The following is a 13,136-nucleotide window of genomic DNA, read 5'->3' on the forward strand; positions in this document are numbered from 1 at the left end:
AATATTTGTCTCTGGGTCATATGGAGAAAGTAGAAGGGTTTGTCAACTATCAAAATTGTTTTTACTTGCCCCATCATGGCGTATTTAAGCCCGAAAGCGTAACGACGAAGTTGAGAGTAGTCTTTAACGCTTCGTGTCCCTCGGTAGACGGCAAAAGCTTAAACGACGTGTTGTATGTTGGCCCTTCGCTTCAAAAGGACATAGTTTCGCTCGTTTTGAATTGGCGCTTATACAAATATGTATTTAATGCGGACATTTCTAAAATGTATCGCCAAATTTGGATTAACCCATTGCATTCCAAATATCAGCGCATTCTATTCCGATCTTGCCCGGAAGAGGAAGTTTCTGATTACCAGTTAAAGACAGTAACATTTGGCGTCAATTGCGCTCCTTACTTGGCTCTTAGGACGCTGTTGCAACTGGCTGATGACGAGGAGCATCGCTTTCCCATTGGTTCCAAAATTCTACGAAACAATATGTATGTAGATGATGCGTTGGTAGGGGTGCATACTGTCTCAGAAGGTTTAAGAGCGAGAGAAGAATTGATAAAAATTCTTTCATCAGCCGGGTTTGGTCTCCGGAAGTGGACGTCTAATTCTAGAGAAATTTTGGATGGTCTTGCTCGTGAGCATCTGTTAAATGAAGATTTTCTTGATCTGGGTGACAAGAGTTCTGCGAAGACATTAGGTATTCGATGGAATGCCTCATCAGATAGTTTCTACTTCGTTATAGATACAATTCAAGAAAGAAGTTCTTACACGAAGCGACAAGTGTTGTCCATTATAGCGAAGATTTTTGACCCTCTGGGCTGGCTCGCGCCGATTGTAATAACTGCGAAAATTCTGATGCAACAGTTATGGCTAGATGAGATTGGATGGGACGATCCATTAAAGCCTCTTACTCTGATAAACTGGAAGAATTTTGTCTCTACTTCGTCAGGAATCGAAGAGATTAGAATACCTCGCTGGGTAAATTACTCTCCAAATTGCAATATTGAATTGCATGGTTTCTGTGACTCGTCAGAGTCGGCTTACGCTGCTGCGTTATATTTGAGAGTTGAAGTTGGTACTGATGTCTATACGAATTTGCTCGTTGCGAAGTCCAAAGTGGCGCCGTTGAAGAAATTGTCCTTGCCACGGTTGGAACTCTGTGGGGCCTTTCTCTTAGCAGAGCTAGTCGATTCCGTTCTGCCTCAGTTGGATATTCCAAAAGCCTCTTTGTTCGCTTGGTCGGATTCGACTATCGTTTTGTCTTGGCTCAAGAAACCATCTTACTCTTGGACGACGTTTGTGGCAAATAGGGTGTCTATTATTCAGGAGAAGGTAGGGAGCGACTGGTATCATGTCCCTACAGATGAGAATCCGGCAGATTTAGCAACCCGGGGGCGGACTCCTTTAGAGCTAAAGGAGTGTGGTTTATGGTGGCATGGACCAAGCTGGCTCAAATCGCCGAGAAGTGAATGGCCCTCAGGCGCGGTTATATCCGAAACAACCCTTGAAGCTAAACCTGTAAAAGTTCATCTTGCTCGATCTGCCGTAGAAGAAGATATATTGGAAAGGTTTTCTCGTCTCTCCACTGCAACTCATGTCATAGCGTACATATTTCGGTTTGTCCAAAGGACACATCCAAAAACCAAGAAAACCGTTTGTTTTGATAGCATTAAATTAACCGCAGATGAAATTGGCTTTGCTCGTCGCCGTTTGATGTCTCTTTCTCAAAGAATCTACTTTCCTTCGGAGTATGATTGCCTCCATAAAAATCGAAAACTTGATTCTGGTAGCCCTCTTTTGTCGCTAAATCCCTTTCTCGACAAGGATGGTCTTATTCGAGCTAATGGACGTTTGAGTTCTACCCTTTCTCTACCGTACGATGAACGGTACCCGATTATTCTTGCCCCAAAGAGCAGATTTGCTGCACTGTACGTGGATCATGTTCACCGTATGACCAACCATGGTGGCATTCAGCTGACTCTGGCTACAACGCGCCTCGAATGTTGGATCATACGAGGCCGAAACTTAGTAAAAACCCACTATCGACATTGCACGAAGTGCGTTCTGGCTCAGAAGAAACGACAAACGCAGCTGATGGCTGCTCTTCCTCCCGAGAGGACTACCTTTACCCGGCCGTTTTCCACATCAGGGGTCGATTTCGCTGGCCCTATTGAAATTAAGAACTTTAGTGGCAGAGGTTGCCGCATTTCCAAGGGTTACATTTGCTTGTTTGTGTGCTTCGCCACCAAGGCGATACACTTAGAACCTGTCAGTGATCTCTCCACCCCTGCCTTTATTGCCGCTCTGTCCCGATTCGTTGCCCGGCGTGGATGCCCTCGTCATATTTACTCGGACAACGGTAAGAATTTCGTGGGTGCAGACCGTGAAATTCGTTCTAATTTGATGAAGATTGTCGCAGAGGCGAAGGACGACTCCCTTACTCGTTACGGCTTCCAGAAATTGGAGTGGCATTTTAACCCCGCCGCAGCTCCACATATGGGTGGGCTGTGGGAGGCGGGGGTTAAAAGCTGCAAGAGTCACCTGAAGAAAATCTCGGGACAAATTCGTCATACATTCGAAGAATTATCCACTATCCTTGCTCACATCGAATCGTGCCTAAACTCCAGGCCTCCCCTACCCAATTCCATTACACCATGCAACGTTACATATAAATATTTATTAAAAATAAACAGAATGCATGAATAATTTTAAACAAACGGCATTCATATTCAGATACCCCCCATAAAAGGTCAAAAGAAAGGGAAATATGCTCAGCAAAAAAAAAAAAAAAGATATTATGAAAATTGGGGGAAATTGCTGAAAAATTTCCCATTTACACATTTGATATGTTTCGGCAGAAGCAGAAAACAGAACAAAACTGAAGTGAGGAAATACCATATGGAAAAAAGGAAAGTTGATTTTTTTCTGTGCGTATTTATGCATTCCGCAAAAAAATTCCTATATTGTTAATTTGTACAAAACGGATTTTTTTCATGTGATTTCCTGTTACCCACTTTCCAGGAAATGCGATGCTTTTTCTTCATGCGACACCATGTAAGGGTCGGATGAGTGGGTTTTATTGGATCTCCAAACAGCGATTCGATATGGTTTGTTAAATGACAATACGCATGGAAGTTGCTACTGTTGGGGTTTTAGTACTTTTTCAAAGTCCGTACAAAGTATTATGTGTTAAAATATGTCAAGGAAAGTTATAAATATTTATATTTTTTAGTGCATTATAAATATTAAAAATATAAAACATTAAAAATAATTATAATTAAGAAGTTAATGAATACAGAGATGTGCGTTATACACCGCTTTTCTATATTAAAATATATATGGTTAAATAGCTATAATCGGATGAAAACTACCCTGCACCCACATTTCAAAATTATAGATTTCTTTCATGTACGCCAATCGAACTATAATTGTGCTTATAGAACGAGGAAAAACCAGTAAAGGAAGTCCTTAAGTCGGACGAGGCCGACTTTATGATACCCTACACAACTTTGCTAATTTAGTTGAGCTCCACATAACAATTAAAAGTTTTTATGGAAGAATTTTATCATACACGCTATGATTATAATTATTATTTAAAGTTCAAAGGACTAAATATGTCGAATTGCTATATCCAAATCTGAACCGATCTCCATAAAATTTGGCAAAGATATTTCTGAGCAGTATTTGATATATTTCCCTGCATATCGTTGTTACGGAGTGCATATTACGGCTGTGGGTAACAAATATAACAAATCGGATGAACAATACATATGGTAGCTATAGCTATATCTGAACCGATCTTCACCAAATTTGGCATACTACCTTCTGGACTCAATTTGATCGTATGTACCACCAAATTGCCCATTTGGGCAAATATTAGACGTATGGTGCACAATGAAAGGTAAATCGGACCAAATCAAAAAGATCTGGCAACGCTATGCCTGAGTAAAAGCGTAAAAAGTGACAGCTAATCATTTTATTTAGTTAGTGTGCGATACAATATTTTTTTAATTAAAAAGAAATGCTTGAACTGTATTTCTATGTATAAAAATCTTAAATTTGTTGGAGTTCACTCGGATTGTAATAGAAGTTCTTTATAATTGGAATCAACATCTATCCCGAATTCAAATGTTATAAACGTGTTGCTGTTGTTGAAGAAAATATTGCTGAATTCCAAAATAACTGTTGTTGGCCATTTGCTTTGAGTGCATATTTGGTTGTCTTATTTGCTGTTGTTTAAGTGGACGATGCCTGCTGCTTCTAAGACTTTGTGTGACTCCTGTAAGGGTGCTATTGGCAAAGGTGGGTCCATTATGTGCAGAATAACTGGTTCCACTCAGAATGTGCTGATTTCTCGGCCAAAGATATAGCTGCATTGAAGGCGATTGGTAAATCAGTATATATATGTGGAAAGTGTGATCGGAACCTGGATAATGGTGGAAGGCGTCATATTTCTGATGATATTCAGTCCCTTAATAAGAAATTTGATAATTTCATCACTAGCAATCAAAATGAGCAGGACTCAATCAAAAAAGTGCTGGAGGAAATAAAAACCAATATGACTGCTTGTCTCAATGATATGAAAAGAGACATACTAGAATGCAATAAGAGAATTGATGAATTTGCTTCCTTTTCTTCAAATATTTTGGACCTGCAAGTTGAGAACAATATCCTTCACCGCAGGCTAAATCGGGGTGATATCATAATTAGTGGATTACCGGAAAATATTACTGATCTCTTCGGTGTGGCGGTTGGTCTGGCAGATCACTATAAAATGTCTATTTCCCCATATGATATTAACCATGTCTGTTACATGCAAAAGCACAAGATGTTACTGATAAAATTCAACACTGTAAGGGTACGAGATGCAATAATGAAGGAGTATTTTAAAGAACGCCAACTAAAGGTCTCAGATATTATTAAAGGTGATGGGTCGGACATTGAAAAGCGCTTATATTTGAACGACCATTTCCCACCTGCTGCGTCAAAATTAAACATGGTGTGCAGAAAATTGCGGGACAAGAAATTGGTTTCAAGGTTCAAGATTCTTAATAATGACAAACCGAGGGCTGTATTGCATCTTTCTGATGGAAAAAAGGTAATTCGAGACTATGATGAGTGCCTGATGCTTCTCAACAGGGGTGATGCAGTTTAATGGAGTTGATGTTTTAGTTTTCTTATCAAGTTCAATCTATTTACCTGCAACACTTTCTGATAAAGTATGATAAAATAATTCATTCGTTATGATATTAGTTCCCCTGATTAATTTGAAGAGCATAATTGAATTGTGTTGTATTGTAAATTCGAATTTAATTTTTAAGTATATTATTCTCTATTGATTTTTGATTCTTTTTTACTACTTTTTAATTAAACAAACAGTATAGTTTTTAATGATTAGCTGTTGAAATTGGAATTAAAATTTTTCATGCGTGAAATACATTTAATGGTTATTGTTAATTGGTTCCCCACAAGATTTACTTTATTTGAGTATGATGTCTTCTAATTTTGACATTGGTCCTGTAGTTAGCAACAATGAATATTTAAGGTCTTTTTTAACACCGTTATATGGAAAATTCAGAGCAGGGCATTTAAATTGTCAAAGTATTAGACCCTCAAAAAATTCGATAAAATTCAACGAATTTAAGTCAATTCTTTCTGATTCGCAATTAGATGCAATAGGCCTTTCAGAAACATGGCTAAAGCCTGAAGTGTCATCTCGGGCAGTTGACGTTCCTGGTTATAAAATTTACCGGAATGACCGCCGGTGCCTGAGGGGTGGTGGTGTGGCTATTTATATATCTACTAAGTTAAAGCATAGCATTGTTTTTAAATCTTCAATTGTAGGAAAATGTGAGTCAATATTTTTAGAGATGTTTTCTGGTAATACAAAAATTTTGTTTGGAGTTGTTTATCTACCTCCTGTTGGGGATATTTCAACATTTGAGCAACAACATCAGAATCTATTTTTGAGATATTCCAATATAATTCTTGTTGGAGACTTTAATTGTGATCTGTTCAACCCCTCTCGTGCTGCATTATTGAGAGCTATGTGCTTGAGATTAAACTTAAACGTTTCTCATAATGTAAAACCCACTCATTTTGATATTGTCCATAAAAGTACAAGCTTGATTGATTTTTGGTTGCTTAGTGATTTTACTATGAAATATTGTTCTGGACAAGTGCACTATCCGTATATGTCGCACCATGCGCTGCTTTTTGCGTGTTTTGACATAAGTATGAATGAAATGGAAGAAATAATTGAATACCATGATTTTGAACACATTAATTGGGATGGAGTATATGAATGCTTATCAAATTTTGATCAAACAGTGTATTATGGCGCCAACAATACTGATGGTAAATGGGAAATTCTATACAATTTACTTAAAGATCTTTATTATTATGTCCCAGTGGCACGTAGACATATTTCACCAAAAGCAGAAAGTTGGATTAATTGCAGAAATATTTTATCTGCTAAATCTTTAAGAGATTGCTCTTACAAGGCCTATATAGAAAATCCTTGTCTATCGAGATGGGCAGTGTACTGCAAGTATCGTAATAGGGCAAAGAGAGTTATACGTAATGAGAGATTTAAGTATTACTCTAGGTATTTTCGTAACCTTAATACTAAGAGTCTGTGGCGCATTCTTCGAAAGCATGGTTGTACTGAGGACATTGATGTGCCTAACAACTGTGATGCGGAAAGTGTTAATGAGTTTTTTGCTAATTGTGTGACATCTGATAGTCATGGTGAAATTGATATTGGAGAATTTCACGATAATGAAACGTCTTTTTCTTTTTCATGTGTTGCCATTGATGACGTTGTAGATGCAATTGGGAAAATTAAGTCCAAGTCTGTTGGCGTGGATAAAATATCTATTGAATTTGTTAAACTAATGTTTCCTTACATTTCATATATGTTACTAGATTTAATAAATTCTATTTTAACGACTTCGGTTTTTCCCCAAAGTTGGAAACTAGCAAGGATAGTAGCGATACCAAAAGCATCCATGGTACTGGGTCCTGAAGACTTGAGACCGATTGCTATACTCCCTGCGGTGTCTAAAATCTGTGAACACATATTAAAAAATCAGATTATGTCACACACTAGTCCTTCAATTTTCGAGGGTCAGCATGCCTTTCGGCGTGGACGTAGTACAACTTCTTTACTTTTACACTTGACTGAGTCCATTAGGAAGGATCATAATGAAAATAAAATTACTGCACTTCTTTCATTGGATATGTCTAAGGCTTTTAACTCTATCTCCTATAATACTTTAATATATAAACTTAAAAATTTATTCAATTTTTCTTCTTCGGCCTGCAAAATGATAATGTCGTATATGAGTGGCAGATTCGCAATATGTTGAGATGAGTGGAGTCAGATCTAGTACTGTTTCTCTAACATGTGGAGTGCCACAAGGGTCTGTTTTAGGTCCGTTGCTGTTTCTTCTTTATATTAATGACCTCTCAGAGCATATTAATCTTAATATCTGTTCATTATTCATATTTGCTGATGATGTAATGCTACTTTTTAATTCTGAAGCAAATAACATGGATTGTTTAAAAAGAACAGTAGATTCCTGTTTAAATGATATCCTTGGATGGACTAATTATAATTCTTTACAGATTAACTCGCGGAAATCGAAAATCATTCTTTTTGGTTCTCATGATCAGGATATTGAGATTTTTATAGGTGATTCCAGAGTTGATGTTGTTGATAGACATAGGTGTTTGGAGTTATTTTGGATAATAAGTTGAATTTTGGACACCATATTGATCACATACACAGTAGAATTTATTTAATTTTACGTAAATTGTATTCTATCAGCATTTATTTACCCTTATGGGTTAGGATAAAAATTGCTCGAGCACTTATGATGCCGCATATGTTGTATGCATTAGAAATTATTTCTGGAACATCAGAATATAATTTTCACAAATTTGAACTAGTCTTGAATATGATTGTAAGATTTGTTTATAATGTTCATATTCGAGAGCATATATCTAATTTTGTTACAAGTTTTTTAGGATCTTCGTGGCGAAAATATGTGAACTTAAGGAATATAATATATTTTTACAGGGTTATTAAAACAGGTATACCCTTTTCGTTATGCACGTTGTTTACTTTTTCGCAATCTAGTAGGAGCCCGCAGATCAATATACCTCTAATTCATAATTCCTTATTTGAGAAATCATATGTCGTGCGTGTTGCGCGATGTTGGAACTACCTCCCAATTATTCTGCGTATATTTTCACACTCAAACAATGCCTTTCGGTTAAAATTAAGTGAACATTTTTCTGTAATTTAATATTTTTATATTTTGTTGCTAATGGACCATACAACCTTCCTTTCATCAACATGTGCTTTATTTAGTAGATCAGGCTGGGGAGCCAATATCATTAAATTAGTTTACATTATCAGGATTATTGTAATGCTTTGTAATACCTTATTTTAGGCCATGAAGGCTTCTGTGTTACAAGTGAAGATATAAATAAATAAATAAATAAATAAATAAAAAAAATTATATATTTGAGCTATATCCAAATCTGAACCGATCTCGATAAAATTTAGCTAAGGTATTTATTTCTGAGCTGTATTTGATATATTTCTCCAAATATTGTTGATACAAAGAGCATTTTACGGCTGCGGAGGTCAAAAATAACAAATCGGATGAACAATATATATGGGAGCTATAGCTATATCTGAACCGATTTCGATCAAATTTGGCATACTTATTTTCAGGCCTAATTTGGTTGCATGTGCAAAATTCCATACTATTCATCTGGATAGGGCAATAAATGCGAACTGTGCTTTGTTTACAAAAGTACATGGACAGACGGACGGACATGCATAAATCGACTCAGAATGTGATTCTATGCAGATCATCAAAAGGAACTATGGGCTATATCGTTTCCTTTTGCTTGTTACAAACAAATGCACAAAGACATAATACCCTGACCTCCTTTTGTGTATTTTGGATTTTTCCTGTAAGTTATATTCAGCGTTTCGGTAGAATGGAAATGTTGGTATTTTCACGCAAAAGTAGTGGTCCATTCTACCAGTTGTCCTAAACTCTAACTTCATGCGAGATTCCGCGTCCTTGGGCTAATATTTGTAACCTTTAAGCGTCTGCAAAATCAGGAACATTTTTAATTGTTGGTTAATTTCGACCCTAAATATATTAGCTTCAATCGTTTCGTCATACTTAACTCTTTTACTTAACTATTTATACCCTACAACACTATGTGTTGGGGGTATTATAAGTTTGATTGGTCCAAAAATTATGTTATACCTCGAAATATATGGATCTTCCTAGCTCGCCTAGCTGAGTCGATCTAGCTATGTATGTCCGTCCGTCCGTCTGTCCATGTTAATTTGTAATCACTCTACAGGTCGCAATTATGGCCCGATCTTCACGAAATTTAGAATGTAGATGTGGTTGAGGTCAGAATAGAACCCTATTTCTTTTGGAGATGATCGCCAATTGTTTAGGGGTTGAAATGGACCAAATACTGAAAAAATGTCGGTTTTTTGCAGTAGCTATACCGGTCGCATTTGGTACCAATTTGGGTGGTCATCGGATAATATTTAGCGGGTAAAATAGACCATATCTTTTGTGTTGAAAAAATTCAAAATTTTTCATTAAACCGCGAATATTTTAAATCCCGGCGAAATCACAAAGCCATGACAAGGTTACTTCTGATCTTTACATTGATGTTAACATCCAACAAAACGGATATATAGCAAAATATGTGCGACATATATGTTTATCAAAGAAGATATGCTTGAAAAATCTCTTATATGTCGAGAACGGCTGAACTGATTTCGACAGTTCTCATTAATTCAGAATGGCCTCTTGGCAGGAAAGAAAAAAAACGTTTAAAAATCGCATAAGAATATCTCTCTAAAGATGAAAATATTGATTTTGTAACATTTTCTCATATTTTTTCAATTTTGTCATATTTTTGGCATATTTTCATTTTGAATTAAACATTTGTTAATATTTCTACAGCTAACAAAACTAAGTAGTTAGGATATCAGGATATCATATGCAGATCGCATTTATGGCCCGATCCTTACCAAATTTTGCATGGGGATAAGATGAGGGTCAGAATAGAAGCCTACTCTTTTTGGAGACAATCGCCATATATTTAGGGGTTGAAATGGACAAAAAAAAAACTGCAAGTCGTAATTATCGCCCGATGCTCACGCACATTTGGATGGGGGTTACCGGACATTGCAAAAGCCAAGCAGTTTTGGATGGCCATCCCAACAATATTCAATGTGTGAAATAGTTTGACATCTTTTGTAAACAAAATATGAAAATGTCCATTCCAGTGATATTTTGGAGAATTCACAAATACAGGAAAGACGCACTTCTGACTATTTCGTTAACGCTGATTTCGTTGCGTTTCAGTCAAAACCAATAATATTCGAATTCGAATCACAATATCTTGTGGAATTCTTTCGAGTATCTCGCCTATGTAAACTTTTATTATAGTGTTGTAGGGTATTCAACGGTCGGCCCCGCTCGACTGTAGCCTTTGCTTACTTGTTTATTTATATAGTTATGATAATATCCTGTGTTAATTTCTGCGGGAGAGTGGAGAAAAACTAAATTCAATAGGTTTTGAAAAATATATGTTGTCTTAATTAATCGGTAAATAACTCAGGTTCTATACAAATATCATGAAGTTATTTTGGAATAAAAAAATATAAACATTACTCAATATCTCTATTCTATATTTCCCTCTTTGTAAAATTTTAACATTGGTTACTTATTTGTCACACCAAAACAAGTTTTTTTATGGTTAACATCTAAATATGTATTTCGAAAAACATACCTAAACTGTGGGAAGCTATTGCCGGCCATCAACGACAACAGCGCCAACAACTTCCCTAAATACCCAAGTCCATTTTGATGCAACTGTTACAGCAAAACAGTAAAGTACAAAATGCTATGTGTCATAAAATGCTAAAGCCAACGACCCACAGCTGGGTGGACGGTCTTTTGCCAAATCACACAAAACTGAATTTCCAAAAAAAAAAAAAAAAAAAAAAAAAACACAAAACGAAAATCTTTTGTTTTTATTTAAGTCGAAGTCAGTTAGTTCTGTCGTTTTACTTGGTTTCTGTCATCTGACTCAGTTGCTGGTGTTTGAATAAAAGTTTTAATAAGTCTTCTCATTAGAAGAAATGCTGTGAAGCCACAGCCAAAAAAAAAAAAGAAGAAAAAAATAGTTTTCAAACTATTGCGGAAATTATACAAAACTTCGTTGTATTTATTGGACAGAGCAGTTTTTCGACAAGGGATGCCAGATGAAACTCTGTTATGGGAGAAAATGAGGCCCAAAGCTTGTATGGGGGAAGTTGCAGCTGAAACAAAAGGAGAACCCTGAGAATTGTTACAAATTTAGATATGGCTAAAGATATTTTTTATCCGATTTCGGTTAAGTGTGCGCCTAATTGATAATATAAATCCAAATCACTTGAATTTTGGCAAATCTGATAGAATTTGGTCTAGAAGAAAATATATCAAATGAAAATCGGTTCAGATATAGCTATAGCTCCCATATATATGCTTCATCCGACTTGGTATTTAAGCCCTCATACGAGTAATATGCTCTTCACAAGAATAAAATTTGGTAGCAGATATCAAATACAGCCCCGAAATATTTCTGTCAAGTTTCACCGATATCGGATCAGATTAGGATAGAGCTCCCATACATATTTTTATCCGATATCTGGTTTACTGTGCACGAAATGGCTAAATGACTGCATTTTGGCAATTCCAACCGATTTTGTTCTAGAAAAAAGTACTTCGAAATTGGTGAAATCGGTTCAGATATAGCTATAGCTCCCATATAAAGTGTGAGATAAAATAACTGCAAACAATGTCAAACGCCAAAATTTTTACTTTTTTTAAATTTTATTGAATGAAAGGAAAAATGTCGGAAATAGCATCAAATTTTAAAAAAAAAGTTTAGATTTGTTCGAATTTGTCACCTTTGGAACTAATTATGGCCTTCAAATGGCCAATGAAACCGTCACACGCTGACCAAATGTTGCTCTGTCGGAAATAGCATCAAATTTTAAAAAAAAAGTTTAGATTTGTTCGAATTTGTCACCTTTGGAACTAATTATGGCCTTCAAATGGCCAATGAAACCGTCACACGCTGACCAAATGTTGCTCTGCGGTATTTTTGCCCACTCCCGACGAAGCACTTGCTTGAGGTGATCGACACTTTGGTATTTTTTAGTGCCAACCTTGCTCTCCAAAATACTCTAGACACAATAGTCCAACGGATTGCTATCCGGAGATTTTGGTGGCCATTGTGCGCTGGAAATGAAGCGAGGAACCTCTCGCGCCATTCTTGGGTGGCGCGTGACGAGTGCGATGGTGTTGAGTCCTGTTGGAATGCCCAAGGTCTGCGGCTAAAATGTTTGCGTACCCAAGGCTTTAATACACCCTCCGAATATTTTTGCTTCATCATGACAAGCGCCCGAGTTCTGGTGGCCAACCGATAGTGTACATTTTCAGCTGAACTCTTTGGCAAGTAAATACGATCATTTTGTTTGTTTACAAAAATTCGATATAAGTTTTTTTTTTTTTTTTTTGAACCAAATGGCTAATATCAGCTGAAATCAACTGAATTTGGCAATTCTGACAATATTTAGCCTAAGAGCAAGTGCTTAAATTTTTTAGGTGAAAATCGGTTCAGATTTATCTATAGCTGCCCTATATATTTTTCATCCGATTTGTTGTTAAAGTCCCTGAGTAATATGCACTCCACAACAAGGGTATTTGATACCGGGCATACTTCTCCAAAATACCTCTGCCAAATCTTATCGAAATCGGTTAAAATTTTAAAATATCTTCGATATACATCTTCATCCGATTGTACGGTTATTGTCTACCATATATGGAATATCAAGCCAAATTGAATAGATTTTTTTTCTTATTCAACCGAATTTTACCATTTGGTGAAACTCGGTCCGGTATATCTATTGCTCCAATAATTTTTGTTTTCATATAATCCTTACCGAAGTCATATCATACATTATACAGCAATGTTATTTGCTACTAGATGTAAAAAAATTCTCCGTTAAATTTGCTGAAAATCGATTCAGAGTTGAATAAA

General features: G+C 36.3%; 1 protein-coding gene across 1 annotated transcript in view; it reads left to right on the forward strand.

Annotated features, from left to right (window-relative positions):
• Nucleotides 1–263: 263 nt before the first annotated feature.
• The window catches only part of LOC131801287 (uncharacterized), a 95,661-nt gene continuing 82,788 nt past the window's right edge, over nucleotides 264–13,136 (forward strand). The window contains exons 1-2 of the mRNA XM_059119826.1: nucleotides 264–497; nucleotides 855–2,490. Of these exons, the coding sequence (XP_058975809.1) occupies nucleotides 264–497; nucleotides 855–2,490 (1,870 nt within the window). The remainder of the gene's footprint in view (nucleotides 498–854; nucleotides 2,491–13,136) is intronic.

Source organism: Musca domestica, unplaced genomic scaffold (genome assembly GCF_030504385.1).
Source record: "Musca domestica strain aabys unplaced genomic scaffold, Musca_domestica.polishedcontigs.V.1.1 15, whole genome shotgun sequence".
Classification (NCBI taxonomy): Eukaryota; Metazoa; Arthropoda; class Insecta; order Diptera; family Muscidae; genus Musca; species Musca domestica.